General features: G+C 32.9%; 3 protein-coding genes across 5 annotated transcripts in view; 2 read left to right on the top strand and 1 right to left on the bottom strand.

Moving 5' to 3' along the window:
* Positions 1 to 12,456, bottom strand: part of LOC105776652 (probable LRR receptor-like serine/threonine-protein kinase At3g47570) — a 53,340-nt gene extending 40,884 nt beyond the window's left edge. The window contains exon 1 of the mRNA XM_052622336.1: positions 11,008 to 12,456. Coding sequence (XP_052478296.1) covers positions 11,008 to 12,424 — 1,417 coding nt within the window. The 5' untranslated portion in view covers positions 12,425 to 12,456. The remainder of the gene's footprint in view (positions 1 to 11,007) is intronic.
* On the top strand, positions 386 to 1,972 carry LOC105776656 (hypothetical protein). Of its 3 annotated transcripts, none has more exons than XM_012599453.2 (2): positions 386 to 553; positions 988 to 1,972. In XM_012599453.2, the coding sequence occupies exon 2, from the start codon at positions 1,031 to 1,033 to the stop codon at positions 1,730 to 1,732; it is 702 nt and encodes a 233-aa protein (XP_012454907.1). In that variant the 5' UTR covers positions 386 to 553; positions 988 to 1,030; the 3' UTR covers positions 1,733 to 1,972. The 3 variants fall into 3 exon arrangements, with proteins under 3 accessions (XP_012454907.1, XP_012454905.1, XP_012454906.1); XM_012599451.2 differs by having other exon boundaries at positions 393 to 553; positions 926 to 1,972; XM_012599452.2 differs by having other exon boundaries at positions 410 to 553; positions 923 to 1,972.
* Positions 3,755 to 5,348, top strand: LOC105776658 (uncharacterized). Its single transcript, XM_012599457.2, has 2 exons — positions 3,755 to 3,830; positions 4,360 to 5,348. Exon 2 carries the CDS (start codon positions 4,404 to 4,406, stop codon positions 5,106 to 5,108), a length of 705 nt encoding a protein of 234 aa, XP_012454911.1. The 5' UTR covers positions 3,755 to 3,830; positions 4,360 to 4,403; the 3' UTR covers positions 5,109 to 5,348.
* Positions 12,457 to 12,827: the final 371 nt, after the last annotated feature.

Genomic DNA, 12,827 nt, shown 5'->3' with positions numbered 1-12,827 from the left:
TTATGTAGTCGAAACTGCTATTGTATCATTCGTTTTTCAACATTAATAAATTTCTCCTCCACTGCCTGTGATTTTTTTTCCCCGAAAGGGTTTTCACAAAAAATCTATCTATTTTTATTACTTTGCGATCGTTCTATCGCTGTTATCGACATTTATTATAACAATAGAAATTAGAAAAAAAATTCTTATTGACATAATTTACTTTGGAACTTTCTTGGAAATGAAGGAGGGTCAAACTTCGACTAATCAATTAATAAAATTAATCCTCAGGTTTACTTGTAAAGCCTTTTGGAAAATTGGAACAAGTGGAAGCCAATAGTTAATTAGTCAATTCTTGACAAAATTGGAAACAGACAAAATTCTCATTAACATAATATCATGTTGAGTTTTTTTTTGAAAATGAAGGAGATCAGGCTTCAACCAATCAATAAATAAAATTAATCCTCAGGTTTTATTATAGAGCTATAAATTTACCCCCTAAAAGCCTGCTGCTGAATTACTAAGCTCGGTCTCACACCAATGAATTTACTATAATCTTTCGTCTTGGTTGCTGGTAAGTCTTCATAGCCCTCCCTATTACTTATCTCTATGATTTTACTTGGTTTTTTTTTAATTACCTTGATTAGCTTTGTGGAAATCCAAATCCAATTCCAATCATCTTCTTTAAAACATATAATATTGCTCTAATTTTGTAGAAAAGTTTGTAGTATATGATATTTGATTGCATGTATGTGTGTTTAAGGTGATTGTTAGGTGCAAATTTATGTTTGGAATGAGTATGATTAGGGTGTAAATAAGATATTTGTGTTTGTAAACAATTTGGGTTTGGGTTAAAAGAACCCAGATTCAACACAATTATTATAAAGTCAAGCGCAAACTCAAACAATTTGAACTATCGAGTGACTCGATTTTTTGTGTCTAGTAGTTTCAGAACTTTAAACAAGTCCAATCAAGCGAGTTTGATTGAAGCATGTTTCAATTTTTTAGAAACAGTGAAAGCAAGAGCTGCAAAAGGGCAAACGCAAAAGATATGAAAATCACGGAGATAAACCATTTCAATCATCACCACAAGCTTAAGCTAAGCTATTCCGGAACGCCATATCAGTGCGACGGATGCAAAGAACTAGGCTTCGGTTCATGTTATCAATGCAATAACGAGAAGTGTGACTTTCATCTTCACGAAAATTGTGGGGTGGCCAAGCCTATCGCCACCCATTCATTCTTCAAAAACATCAACTTCAAGTATGAAAAGAAAGGGAAACAAGGCAAAACTTGTAAAGCATGTGGCAAAGATGTTCAAGGTTTCATGTATAAATCCAAGGAAACATATTTGCATCCTTCTTGTTTGGAGCTCCCAAGCACCTTGAATGGCGATTTCAACGGAAGGTCGTTGAGACTTAACCTTAAGGTGAAGGCCTCAACCAAGTGTTTGATATGTCAAAACAAGGAAATTTCTAAAGGGAAATTGAAAGGGTGGGCTTATATTTCGAGTTGTGGGAAGCACTGTTACCATGTTGGGTGTGTGAATAATTTGAACTTTGAGAATTGGAAAATGGGTTATTTCAATCAATCACAAAGCGGTGGTGTGACAAATGGGTTAGTGTTTATCAATGAAGAAAATAGGGGAAGTTCAAGTGGGAGAAAGGAAAATGAACGGCCATTGATGAGATATGCTTTGAATCTCATAGTCCAAGCTGTTTTAGGGGCTGTTGTTTCTTCCTGGATTAGTTAGACTATTCTCTTTACTGCAGATAATTGAATGCTGGCCAATGTTGTTAAATAATTGCTAATCACATCATTCCTACACCGGCAAACTTTTGTATGTTTCAAGTTGATTAGTATGAAATTTAGAGTTAGATTCCTGTGTTTGTAAACGCTCTCCTCTTTCCCTCATTGTAATATAATTATTGACTTGTATAAATTTATTTTAATGTCGGAACAAGCAATGGGAGTTGATCAATTTTGTTCATAAGCATGACAATTTTCTAGTTGTAGATCAATATTACATTTCAAGAGAAAATAGAAATAACAGAACACATGAAATGAGGCTTAGTCATGTATAAATTCATAGCCAAAAGTTAACTAGTTTGTTCTTGTTTGAAAATCTGTTGATGTGAACATATCCTAACAAAAAACATGGAAATTATTTGACCATCAGTACGGTAGATCAGAACTCATTGATGAGAAAAAGAACATACCTTATAGTCAAATTAATTTGATGGTTTTAGAGATCGAAGAAGACAACTATCTAGATTTTGGTTTGCAGATTCATGATGTTCAAGAGAAATGGAAGGAGATCTTTCGATTGATATAGGTGGTGCAAACAGAGAAGGCCATACAAGAACGATTCTAACAGCCCAGTGACTTAACTTTTGAATAGTTTAGTGACTAGTGGTAGATCCCAAAATTTTTTTGGGGAGGGGGTGGAACTAAATTGTATATTTTTATCATAGTAAAAATACAATTTCATCATTTTAATAAGCATGCACCTTTATAGTTTTTTAAGGGTTAAATCAAATTTTTATCATTTCTGGAGGAGTCAAAGTACAATTTTGCCATTATTAATTTAAAATTTTATAAATTATAAAAGCCTAAACTAAAAATTCACTATTTTAGGGGCCATTACGCTTTGCCACTATCTTTTAACTTTTAAAGTCTAATAATTAAAATATAAATTATTAATAATTTGATGATCTTACGTGTAATTTATCTTTAATTAAATTCATAAGCTAATTCCCTTTGTGTTAAGTAAAAATAAATAAATATTAGGCTAGTATTAATGGATTATTGGTTGGGTTGGGTAATTGAACTTTAGGTTAAAGTAATTAAAATTATATTATATATTATATTATAAATATATTTGAAATAAATTAAAATGATAATTGCGAGTCAATTAAGTCGGTGAATTCGGCTTTATATATTTTAATAACGGATAATACATCACTCAAATTGACTAAATACTAAGAAAAATTAAAATTTAGAAATATGATTATAATAAATTATTTTTGAATTTTATAAAACTTTTAATATTTAGTATTTTTAATTATTTTAAGTTCCAAAAGTAAAAAATCTAGAAAAAATAACTTTCAAATTTTTATTTTTCTTTTCCCCTCTTTTGGAAAATTGGGAGTTAATTATAATCTATATTACACAATTCAACTAAGAGCAACCTCCAAATTGAAAAAGAAAGTTTGACTAATAGATATTTGTTTATTTTGAAAATATATCATTATAGAATTAGCATGATATATGCATAGTATACATATTAAAAATAATTGTTGAAGTTTAATTTTTAATAGTAATTTAAAAAAACACTTATTTAGATGGAATTTGAAAATGAATTTGAACTATTAAAATTCTTTTATTAAATTATCCAAATATTTTGATATATTTACTCAAATAAGTAAATTGATTTTAAAATTTTGAAAATTTTTGATACAAATGAATTTCTTCCTATGAAAATTTCATCCAAACACACCCTAAAAGATATACATCTCCTTTTAAACCTTATTTTCTCCTTTTAAACCTTATTTTAGAATATTTTTCTAATTTTTCATATATAAAATAATGCGAAAATTGGAAGAAGGGTAAACCAATAGTTGATTAGTCAATTCTTTGGAAAATTGGAAATAGAAAAAAAAATTCATAACATAAGATAAATTTGAACTTTCTTGGAAATGAAGGAGACCAGAATTCAACTAATTAATTAATAAAATTAATCCTCAGGTTTTCTTATAAAGCTTTAAATTTTCCCCTAAAAGCTTGCGGGTGAATTGCCAAGCTCGGTCTCACACCAATGAATTTACTATAATCTTTCATCTTTGTTGCTGGTAAGTCTTCACAGCCCTCCCTATTACTTATCTCCATGATTTTACTTGCTTTTTTTTTTTTTTAATTTACCTTGGTTAGCTTTGTCGAAATCCAATTCCAATAATCATCTTTAAAACATATGATTCTCTAATTTTGTAGAAAGGTTAGTAATATATGATATTTGATTGCATGTATGTGTTTTCAGGGGTTGTTAGATGCAAATTTATGTTTGATACTGAGTATGTTTAGGGTGTAAATGATATATTTGTGTTTGTAAACTATTCGGATTTGAATTAAAAATATATAGATTTGTTATAATTATTATTAAGTTAAGTTCAAACTCGAATAATTTGAGTTATCGAATCACTTGAATTTTTATATCTTAATGCTTGAGTTGTTGAAGAACTTAAAACAATTCTAATATTCAAGCTAAGTTTGTTACGGTTCAATCTTTATATTGAATCCAGCTTCAATTTTTTAAATTAATTCTATTTCACTTACGTCTTGGACTTTGCATTACACCCTTAAAAGCATGTTTCAACTTTTTAGAAAAAGTGAAAAACAAGAGCTGCAAAAGGGCAAACGTAAAAGATATGAAAATCACGGAGATAGAGCATTTCAGCCATCGCCACAAGCTCGAGCTAAGCTATTCCGAAACGCCATTTCAGTGTGACGGATGCAAAGAACTAGGCTTCGGTTCATGTTATCAATGCAATAACAAGAAATGTGACTTTCATCTTCATGAAAATTGCGGGGTGGCCAAGCCTATCGCCACCCATTCGTTCTTCAAAAACAGCAGCTTCAAGTTCAAAAAGAAAGGGAAACGAGGCAAAACTTGTAAAGCATGTGGCAAAGATGTTCAAGGTTTCATGTATAAATCCAAGGAAGCATATTTGCATCCTTGTTGTTTGACGCTCCCAAGCACCTTGAATGGCAATTTCAACGGAGGGTCATTGAGACTTAACCTTGAGGTGAAGGCCTCAACCAAGTGTTTGATATGTCAAAACAAGGAAATTTATAAAGGGAAATTGAAAGGATGGGCCTATATTTCGAGTTGTGGGAAACATTGTTACCATGTTGGGTGTGTGAATAATATGAACATTGAGAATTGGAAAATGGGTTATTTCAATCAATCACAAAGTGGTGGTGTGGCAAAGGAGTTAGTGTTTATCAAAGAAGAAAATGGGGAAAGTTCAAATGGGAGAAAGGAAAATGAAGGATCACTGGTGAAGTATGCTTTGGATCTCGTAGTCCAAGCTGTTTTAGGGGGTGCTGTTGCTTCTTTGCTTGGCATTTAGATTTTCTCTCTATTGCAAAGAATTGAATGCTGGTCAATGTTTGATTTTTATAATTTTTTTACTCATTAATATTGTTAAATAATTGCTAATCATATCACTGCCTCGATTGATTAGCATGAGATGTAGGATTCGATCATTGTGATTGTAAACTCTTTCTCTTCTCCCATTGCAACGTAAGTATCAATTTTGGTCGACAATTTTATAGTTGAAATGAAATAGTAAGAATATCTAAACTTATTAGTTCTACTTCTCCATCATAGTTTTCTTGTGTTTAAATTATTGTAGACAATAGTATATTTCAAGAGAAAACTGACATAACAAGACACTTGGAATGAGGCTTAATCATGTATAAATTTAGAAATTCAGAAGCTAACTAGTTTGTTCTTGTCTGAAAATCTATTGATTGTGAACATATCCTAACTGTACAGGCCCAAAGACAAATAAAAACACAAGTCAAAATTCTTCATTATAGTCCATTACAAACCCAATAGCCCAAAACCTAACCAAACCCCAGCCCACTATCCTAACATTTCAAAAAAAACCCCTAGCTCTATCCCTCTTCAGCTGCCGCCGCCGCACCCTTCCCACACGTGCCACCACCGCCACGTCAACTTCCGTACCTGCAAGCAAGACAAAAAAAAAAAAAGGACAACAACAGCAAAGAAATAGTGTATGGCAAAAACAGAAAAAGAAAAAGAAAAAGAAAAAAAATGTTGTATTTTCGGCTATAAAAGCCACGAAAACCACCATGTATTCTTTTTACATACACACGAAATCAAAAACGAGAGCAAAAGGTTGTCTTTTTTCTATTTTTCGGCTCTTATTTCTACTAGCTTTTTTAAAAGAAAATAAACAGTAAAGAGGGTCGAAATCTTACCTTTTCCGGTGTTTGCGCCGCCGTAAGCGGTTGAAGTCCGTCGATTTCGATGAAAATCGGCAATTTTCGGGTTCGGGGAGTCGAAAAGCCAACAAATGGCTTTTCCGATTTTCCGGCAACCGTGGAAGGCGGCGCCGTCACCGTCGACCGGCGGCATCCACGGTGGTTTGGCGGCCGGAGCCATGGCCGGAAGGGAAAACTGAGAGAGAGATTTTAGTTTTTTTTTTTCTTTTTTTTTTTTAAAGAAGAGGAGAAATGAATTTTCTTTTTAAAAATTGGTTTTATAAAGGATTGAAACGGCGCCGTTTTGGGCCTTAATCCCAGTGGCCAAAACGACGTCGTTTCACCCTGGGATCGGCTGACCCGACCCGCCAAGGAGAATCCGCGTGTTTTTTATTAATGGGAAATTTTTGTTTTTAGTCCTTCCTCATTTTCCATATTTTTAATACAGTTTATTTTTATTTTCAATTTTTACTCTATGATTTTTCTTTTATTTCAGTTCGGTCCCGTATAAAGTGGTGCTTTTGTAAGGGGGGATATTTTCCCTTTTGGTCCCTCTATGTTATTCACGCTTTTCTGTGTGGTCCTTTACCTCATTTTTTATTCCAATTTATGCCCCAAAAATTCCATTCTAGTTTCAATCTAGTGCTTTTTTGTGTTTATTCATTTATTTTATTATAATTTAGATTCTAAATTTCATTTTAATTCCAATCTAATCCTTATCCGTTTAGTTTCAAGCTTTTTTTTTTTTTTTTGTGTTGTCCTGTTTTATTTATTTATCTATATATTTTTCATTTATCTATTTCTTTACTTTTCTTGTATTTAGAATTTATATTGTTATTTATTCCTTTGTTTATACATTTCATTATTATTATTATTATTATTATTATTATTAGTGTTCAATTCACTTTTATTATTTTAATATTAGAATAGTAGTTAATATGATTATCGTTATTATTATTTGGTGTTGTTATTATAACTTCATCATTACTATTGTTGTATTCCATTATTTATTGTAATGTTCTGTTTTTTGGAGATTCGAGAAATTGTACTCTAATTTACGGGGTTTCGATTTTCCTGTTGAACCTAAACAACCGAATATCCTTTTTGAGATTAAAATACATAAGTTTTTAAATAAAAATTTAATTAAAAGGCAAGCTTCTTCTCGAGAGTTCAAATGTCATGTTCTGACTTACGGGATGTGACATTTTGTTACCTCGAGACGAGAGGGCCTTTGATGCTCCTTTCAATTTATTCAAGCATTTTATTAACATTAATAAAAAAGGATCGTATTTTAAATTCTTTCTAAGTTTTCAACTTTCGATATTAAGACATTAATTAATCAATTAGGTACCAATTTTGGACGTGACGAGGGTGCTAATCCTTCCTCGCACGTAACCGACTCCCGAATCTGTTTTTCTCGAATTTCGTAGACCAAAATCATTGTTTTAGTAAAATCGAAACGTTTTATTAAAACGATTAAATTGCAAGGTGATCCGATCACACCTCAAAAAATGTTGGTGGCGACTCCCGTTTTAATTTTCATTTTTAAATAAAAAGTCGACCCCTTTTTTATTTAAAAAAATGGTACCTCATTTTGACATATAGGGATCAATTTTGAACAGTAGAAATTGATAAAATTTTTAATAGAAGAACCTATTTGTTCTTTGATCTAATGTATAAAAACTAATTTTCAAGGAGCAAAATATAATACGACTCTTAATACAAAGACCTACATAATATTTTACCTCGATATTCAAGAATGTTAAATATGATATATATATCCGTATTAGATTTGTATATTTTCATTTCATAATTAAATTACATTAATTTTCATGGTTCTAACTTGTCAAGTAATTTCTTATAATGGTTTTATGAACTTAGCCAAAGTTGGTTTGCTTGTTTCTATAAAATTTTAACACGCTTTGTTCAGACCATGTGCCAATTAACAACTTTTTTTAATTTTATTTTCATCAATCGCATAATTTTTGTGGATGGTTTGAACTCCAAAATACATTAAAAGATGGAAATTATTACTAGGAAATCTAGTTTTGTTGATGTTGAAACAATGTGACAAAGTCCTGTTGTTCGAGAGAAAGCATTGTAACTTATGTCTTAAAAAAATAAACAAATTAGCTCTATACATTAAATTAAAAGATGATAAAATAAGCGGACAATTCCTCATGATGTGTCACGATATCTCATGATAATACACAAGAAGTAACTTTTAACAATAAAAATAAATAAATTTTTAATAAAAGACCAATTTACTTTTTAATTTAATATATAAAGACTAATTTACTCATTTTTAAGTAAAATAGACAAAATGCGAATTATAAACCTTTCTCGAATGTACTCCTGTCTAACTTTTTTAGTATAAAAAGATTATAATTTCAAAAATATGAAGTTGTCATGAACAGCCAATGATTAACATCTTCAATACCATGACTGATACAATAAGATGCAAAGTCAAAATCCAACATTGTTATTTAAAGTCTGACTTCATCACAATCTACTAGCTTATGAGTTAAGATGCAAAGACAAAATCCAACATTGTTATTTATAGTCTGACTTCATCACAATCTAGTAGCTTATGAGTTATGATGCCAAGAAAAAAACGAAGTATTATACAAATTACACTGAAAATTATTGGTAGATAACAGGAAAAAGAACTCCATTAATTTTCTTCTATCTTCTTGGAGAACATCAAGCACTTTATCGGACTTAAGCCTCTTTGAAGTTCATCCATACTACACCTTAGATACCTGCAACTGGATTTATTTAAGCACATCATATCATCAGAACAGTAGGAATTTGTTTATAGGTGAGATTGGTTAAGTGAAAAAGTGGAGGGGTGGACCGAGTGGAAAAGTGAAATTTTTTTAAGTATAATTAGTACGGAAGAAAAATGAGAGGAAAGAAAATGAAGGAGATAATATTTTTTTATCTTAATACATAAAAATCAATCCTTCAAAGTTGCAATAATGAGAAAAAAAAATGAGAGAGATGTATTTGTTAATTTAAAATTATATATTTTTAAATATTTTACTCCAAACACACTTATGAGAAAATTTATATTTTTTATTTTTTCAATTTCCTTTCAACTTTATCAAACAAAACTTAAGTGACGAAACAAATGAGTATTTCACTAAGATAGAAGACACTATTACCTGCTGACTGAGTAGCATACAAAGTTCAAACACCACGACGTAACCGAGTTGGACGAAGAAACTTCTCTCTAATCGAACAAAGCTTGGTGATAACATTACTCATGTCCATCCTCTCACTCGGTGATTCGGTAGAACAAGTGAGTCCTATTTCGAATATTGCAATCAAGCACTGAAGACGTATGTCATTTCCTAAGTTGTTTTCATTAAGAGTGATGTCCGGAACTATTCCTCCTCTGACACTTTCTTGAAGAAGAATGGGATCTATAATCTCAACCACTCGATCGGGCAAAGCTGTTTTGACAAAGTTGTGAAGACTTAAACCTTCTGTAAACCTTTCATTCGTTGGCCTTTTCCCTGTTAACATCTCTAACAAGAGGATGCCATAGCTATACACATCGCCATTTGTTGACAATTCACTTCCCATGCCGTATTCTATAATTAATTCGTCACAAAATAGACATATAAATAATTGTAGTGTAAAACCTCTAAATATATAACAAGACTGCTTTTAGATCGATTTTTTTTCATTTAAATAATTAAAGAAATGAAAAAGTGAACATACCAGGTGGAGCATAGCCGATAGTTCCTCTTAATCCAACGGAGCTTGATTCATTAGTAGAAAAGTTAGACTTATCTCCAGAAAGGATTTTTGCTAAGCCGAAGTCACTTATATGACCAACCATTTCCCCATCGAGTAAAACATTGCTTGGCTTGAGGTCACAATGAATGATCGGCGTCTCACAACGATGGTGCAGATATTCCAGTGCATGAGCAACATCTACGGCCACATTAACTCTTTGAATGAAGTTTAGGTTTCTCATCGTCTCTGGTTCATTCATGCCAACAGATGAATGTAGCCAATCCTCCAAGCTTCCATTTTCCATGAACTCATAAATCAATGCTTTAAAATCATTGCCTTGATAATCGATACCTGAAATGGCTGTTAATACCTTGACAAGATTACGATGTCGAATGCTCTTCAAAGCCTCGCATTCAACCAAGAAACTCCTGGAAGCTCTATGATTCAGAAGATTAAGCACCTTTACTGCAATAACTGCTCCATTCGCTTCAAGAATTCCTTTGTATACATATCCGAAACTTCCCGATCCAACCAAATTCTGCGAGGAGAATCCGTTAGTAGCCCTTAGGATGCTTTGGTATGATAACTGTAAAAGGGAATTTTCTACATGAGTTGTCGTTGGCTTCTGCTCTTTTCTTTTTCTAAACCAGATGATGAGGAAAATAGAGAATACTAAAGTCACTCCTGAAATCACAACAATTATTGTGATATTCAATCCAAGGGATGTGTTTGCTGATGTTTTGGAGTTACATCTTGACAAGTGTAACTCAGGGATGCCTCCACAAAGCTTACTATTTCCCTCAACAAATGTAGCACTTGCATTCTTAAATACTCCTTCACTTGGTATTAGTCGCTCAAAATCATTGAAAGAGATATTTAGATACTTTAATGCCCCAAATCGCACAAGAAATTCTGGAATCCCACCGGAAAGATTATTGTCAGATAAGTCCAATGCCTCAAGACCTCTCAATGAACTCAAAGATGATGGAATGGGTCCTTCAAACAAATTGCCTTCCAAGAACAACTTCCCTAGACTTACACAACTACCTAGGTTTTTTGGAAGCAAACCAGATAACCTGTTGTGAGAAACATCCAATATACCTAGATTTTTCAGTTTTTCTACCTCAACAGCAAGCTCACCAGTCAAAGAGTTTGACGATAAGCTTAGTACAATGGACAAGGATGATAGTCCTAGTATTTCGGAGGGTATTGGTCCACTAAGATTATTATGAGAAAGATCCATTAGAATCAAATTTTTGCAATTACCTAGACCTGAAGGAATGCTGCCCTGAAGATTGTTAAAACTTAAATCAAGTTCGGTTAACTCTATTAAATTTCCAATGGAGTGGGGAATTGTCCCAGAGAGAGAATTATTGAGAGCGGAAAATTCTTTTAGCTTTTGAAGCCTCCCAATATTAAAGGGAATGGGACCTGATAGTTGATTTACTGAGATGGAAAGCCCCTCCAAATTGATGAAATTTCCTATCGAATCCGGGATTCTTCCCCAAATGTTGTTCCCACCCATTCCTAAACCCCGAAGGTTGCTAGAAAAATTGCTAATGCATTTCGGAAATTCCCCTCCAAATTTATTTTTGCCTATAGCTAGATATTCTAGTTTGGTATTGTTGACTAAAGTGCAAAGAAAGTTCAAGTCACCTTCTCTCCCCTCTCCTAAATGGTTTTCTCCTAGTTCAAGGTTAAACAGTTTATCTAGCTTTTCTAATGAAGGCACATTTCCGTTGAACCTGTTTCCATTAAATTGAAGTACATTAAGATTTGTGGCATTGGATACTGAAATTGGAATTTGTCCATAGATTTGGTTATCCGCTACAGAAAAGAACTCAACATGAGGCATATTGATTTCTAAATCAGAATGAAGAGTACCTTGAATCTTGTTTACACCAATATCAAAGGCTCTAATATTGGAGAGATTGAACATTGCGACAGGAACAATACCAGAAATTGCATTTTCGAAAACGGTGAAAAGTGAAAGATTTCTCAGTTGTCCAAGAGCTTCAGGTATAATCCCACTTAATGCATTTTCCGACAAGCGAAGTTCCTCCAGGGATGACAAGTTCCCCAATGAAGATGGGATATTCCCTTTCAAACTGTTGCGGGAAAAACCCAATTCTTTCAGGTTTGACAAGAGACCCAGCACAGAAGGTATTTCTCCCGTTAGCTGGTTGCCGCTCATATAAACAAATATAAGCTTGGAACAAGCAGATAAATTAGAAGGAATTTCACCACTGACGGAGTTATTGGTGAGGTCTAATGCTTCCAGTCTTCTTAAACCACCGATTTCTTGAGGAATTTGGTTGTAGAAGCTGTTGCCCACAAGATCCAACTCCCTGAGGAAGCTCAAATTTCCAATGTAGGGTGACAATGATCCAGAGAGTTTGAGGATTCGAAGTTTCAGCTTGGTGACTCTTCGATGCTTGCGACCGCATGTCACACCGATCCATTGACAGTGGTGAATGGAGCTATTCCAGGACTCCATAATGTTGAGTTGATCACCAGTTATCTTGGCTTTGAACTGGAGTAAAGCCCGTCGATCAGCGTCATTTCCTTTAACTACAGGGCTTCTTGTTGCTAAACTAAGCAAGTTAAGACCCTGCAAGTTGAAGAATGAGAGAAGAATCACAAGGAAAAAAGAGCTGGAGGGTTGAAAATATTTTTTTGAAGGCTCCATCAACTTGAAACAATTTGTTAATTGATAAGATTGATTCGTATTTGAGAGTTTGTGGCTATTCGTATTTGAGAGTTTGTGGCTCATCATCAAGAACTAGAGTGCAATATATAAGTAGTTTTCCAACTATGGAATTTCAGTGGCAAAGAATTTGGGATTCCTTAAATGTGCAAAATGTGCAGATTGACTGTTTCAAATCATCTAGATTATATGATTAAGCAAACCGGTCCAGTCCAGTTCATCTATCATCAACCCTCTTTCTTCCATCAACTAATCAATCAACCTATAACACCTCAAAGCCTGACCCAAATGTTTCGACCAAATTTTGAAGTTCACATTAATCACCGAAATGACTCAAAACAAAACGATATCAAATTTCTTTCTTTTTTTTTTTCGAAAACCTCTT

The sequence above is a fragment of the Gossypium raimondii genome, chromosome 10 (genome assembly GCF_025698545.1).
Source record: "Gossypium raimondii isolate GPD5lz chromosome 10, ASM2569854v1, whole genome shotgun sequence".
In the NCBI taxonomy this organism is placed as follows: domain Eukaryota; kingdom Viridiplantae; phylum Streptophyta; class Magnoliopsida; order Malvales; family Malvaceae; genus Gossypium; species Gossypium raimondii.
Note: the sequence above shows the minus strand (reverse complement) of the source record. Positions and strands in the feature narration are given on the sequence as shown.

Excerpts from the sequence above, each read along its gene's own strand:
- LOC105776656 (XM_012599451.2), top strand. The coding sequence starts at position 971 with ATGTTTCAATTTTTTAGAAACAGTGAAAGCAAGAGCTGCAAAAGGGCA.
- LOC105776658 (XM_012599457.2), top strand. The coding sequence starts at position 4,404 with ATGAAAATCACGGAGATAGAGCATTTCAGCCATCGCCACAAGCTCGAG.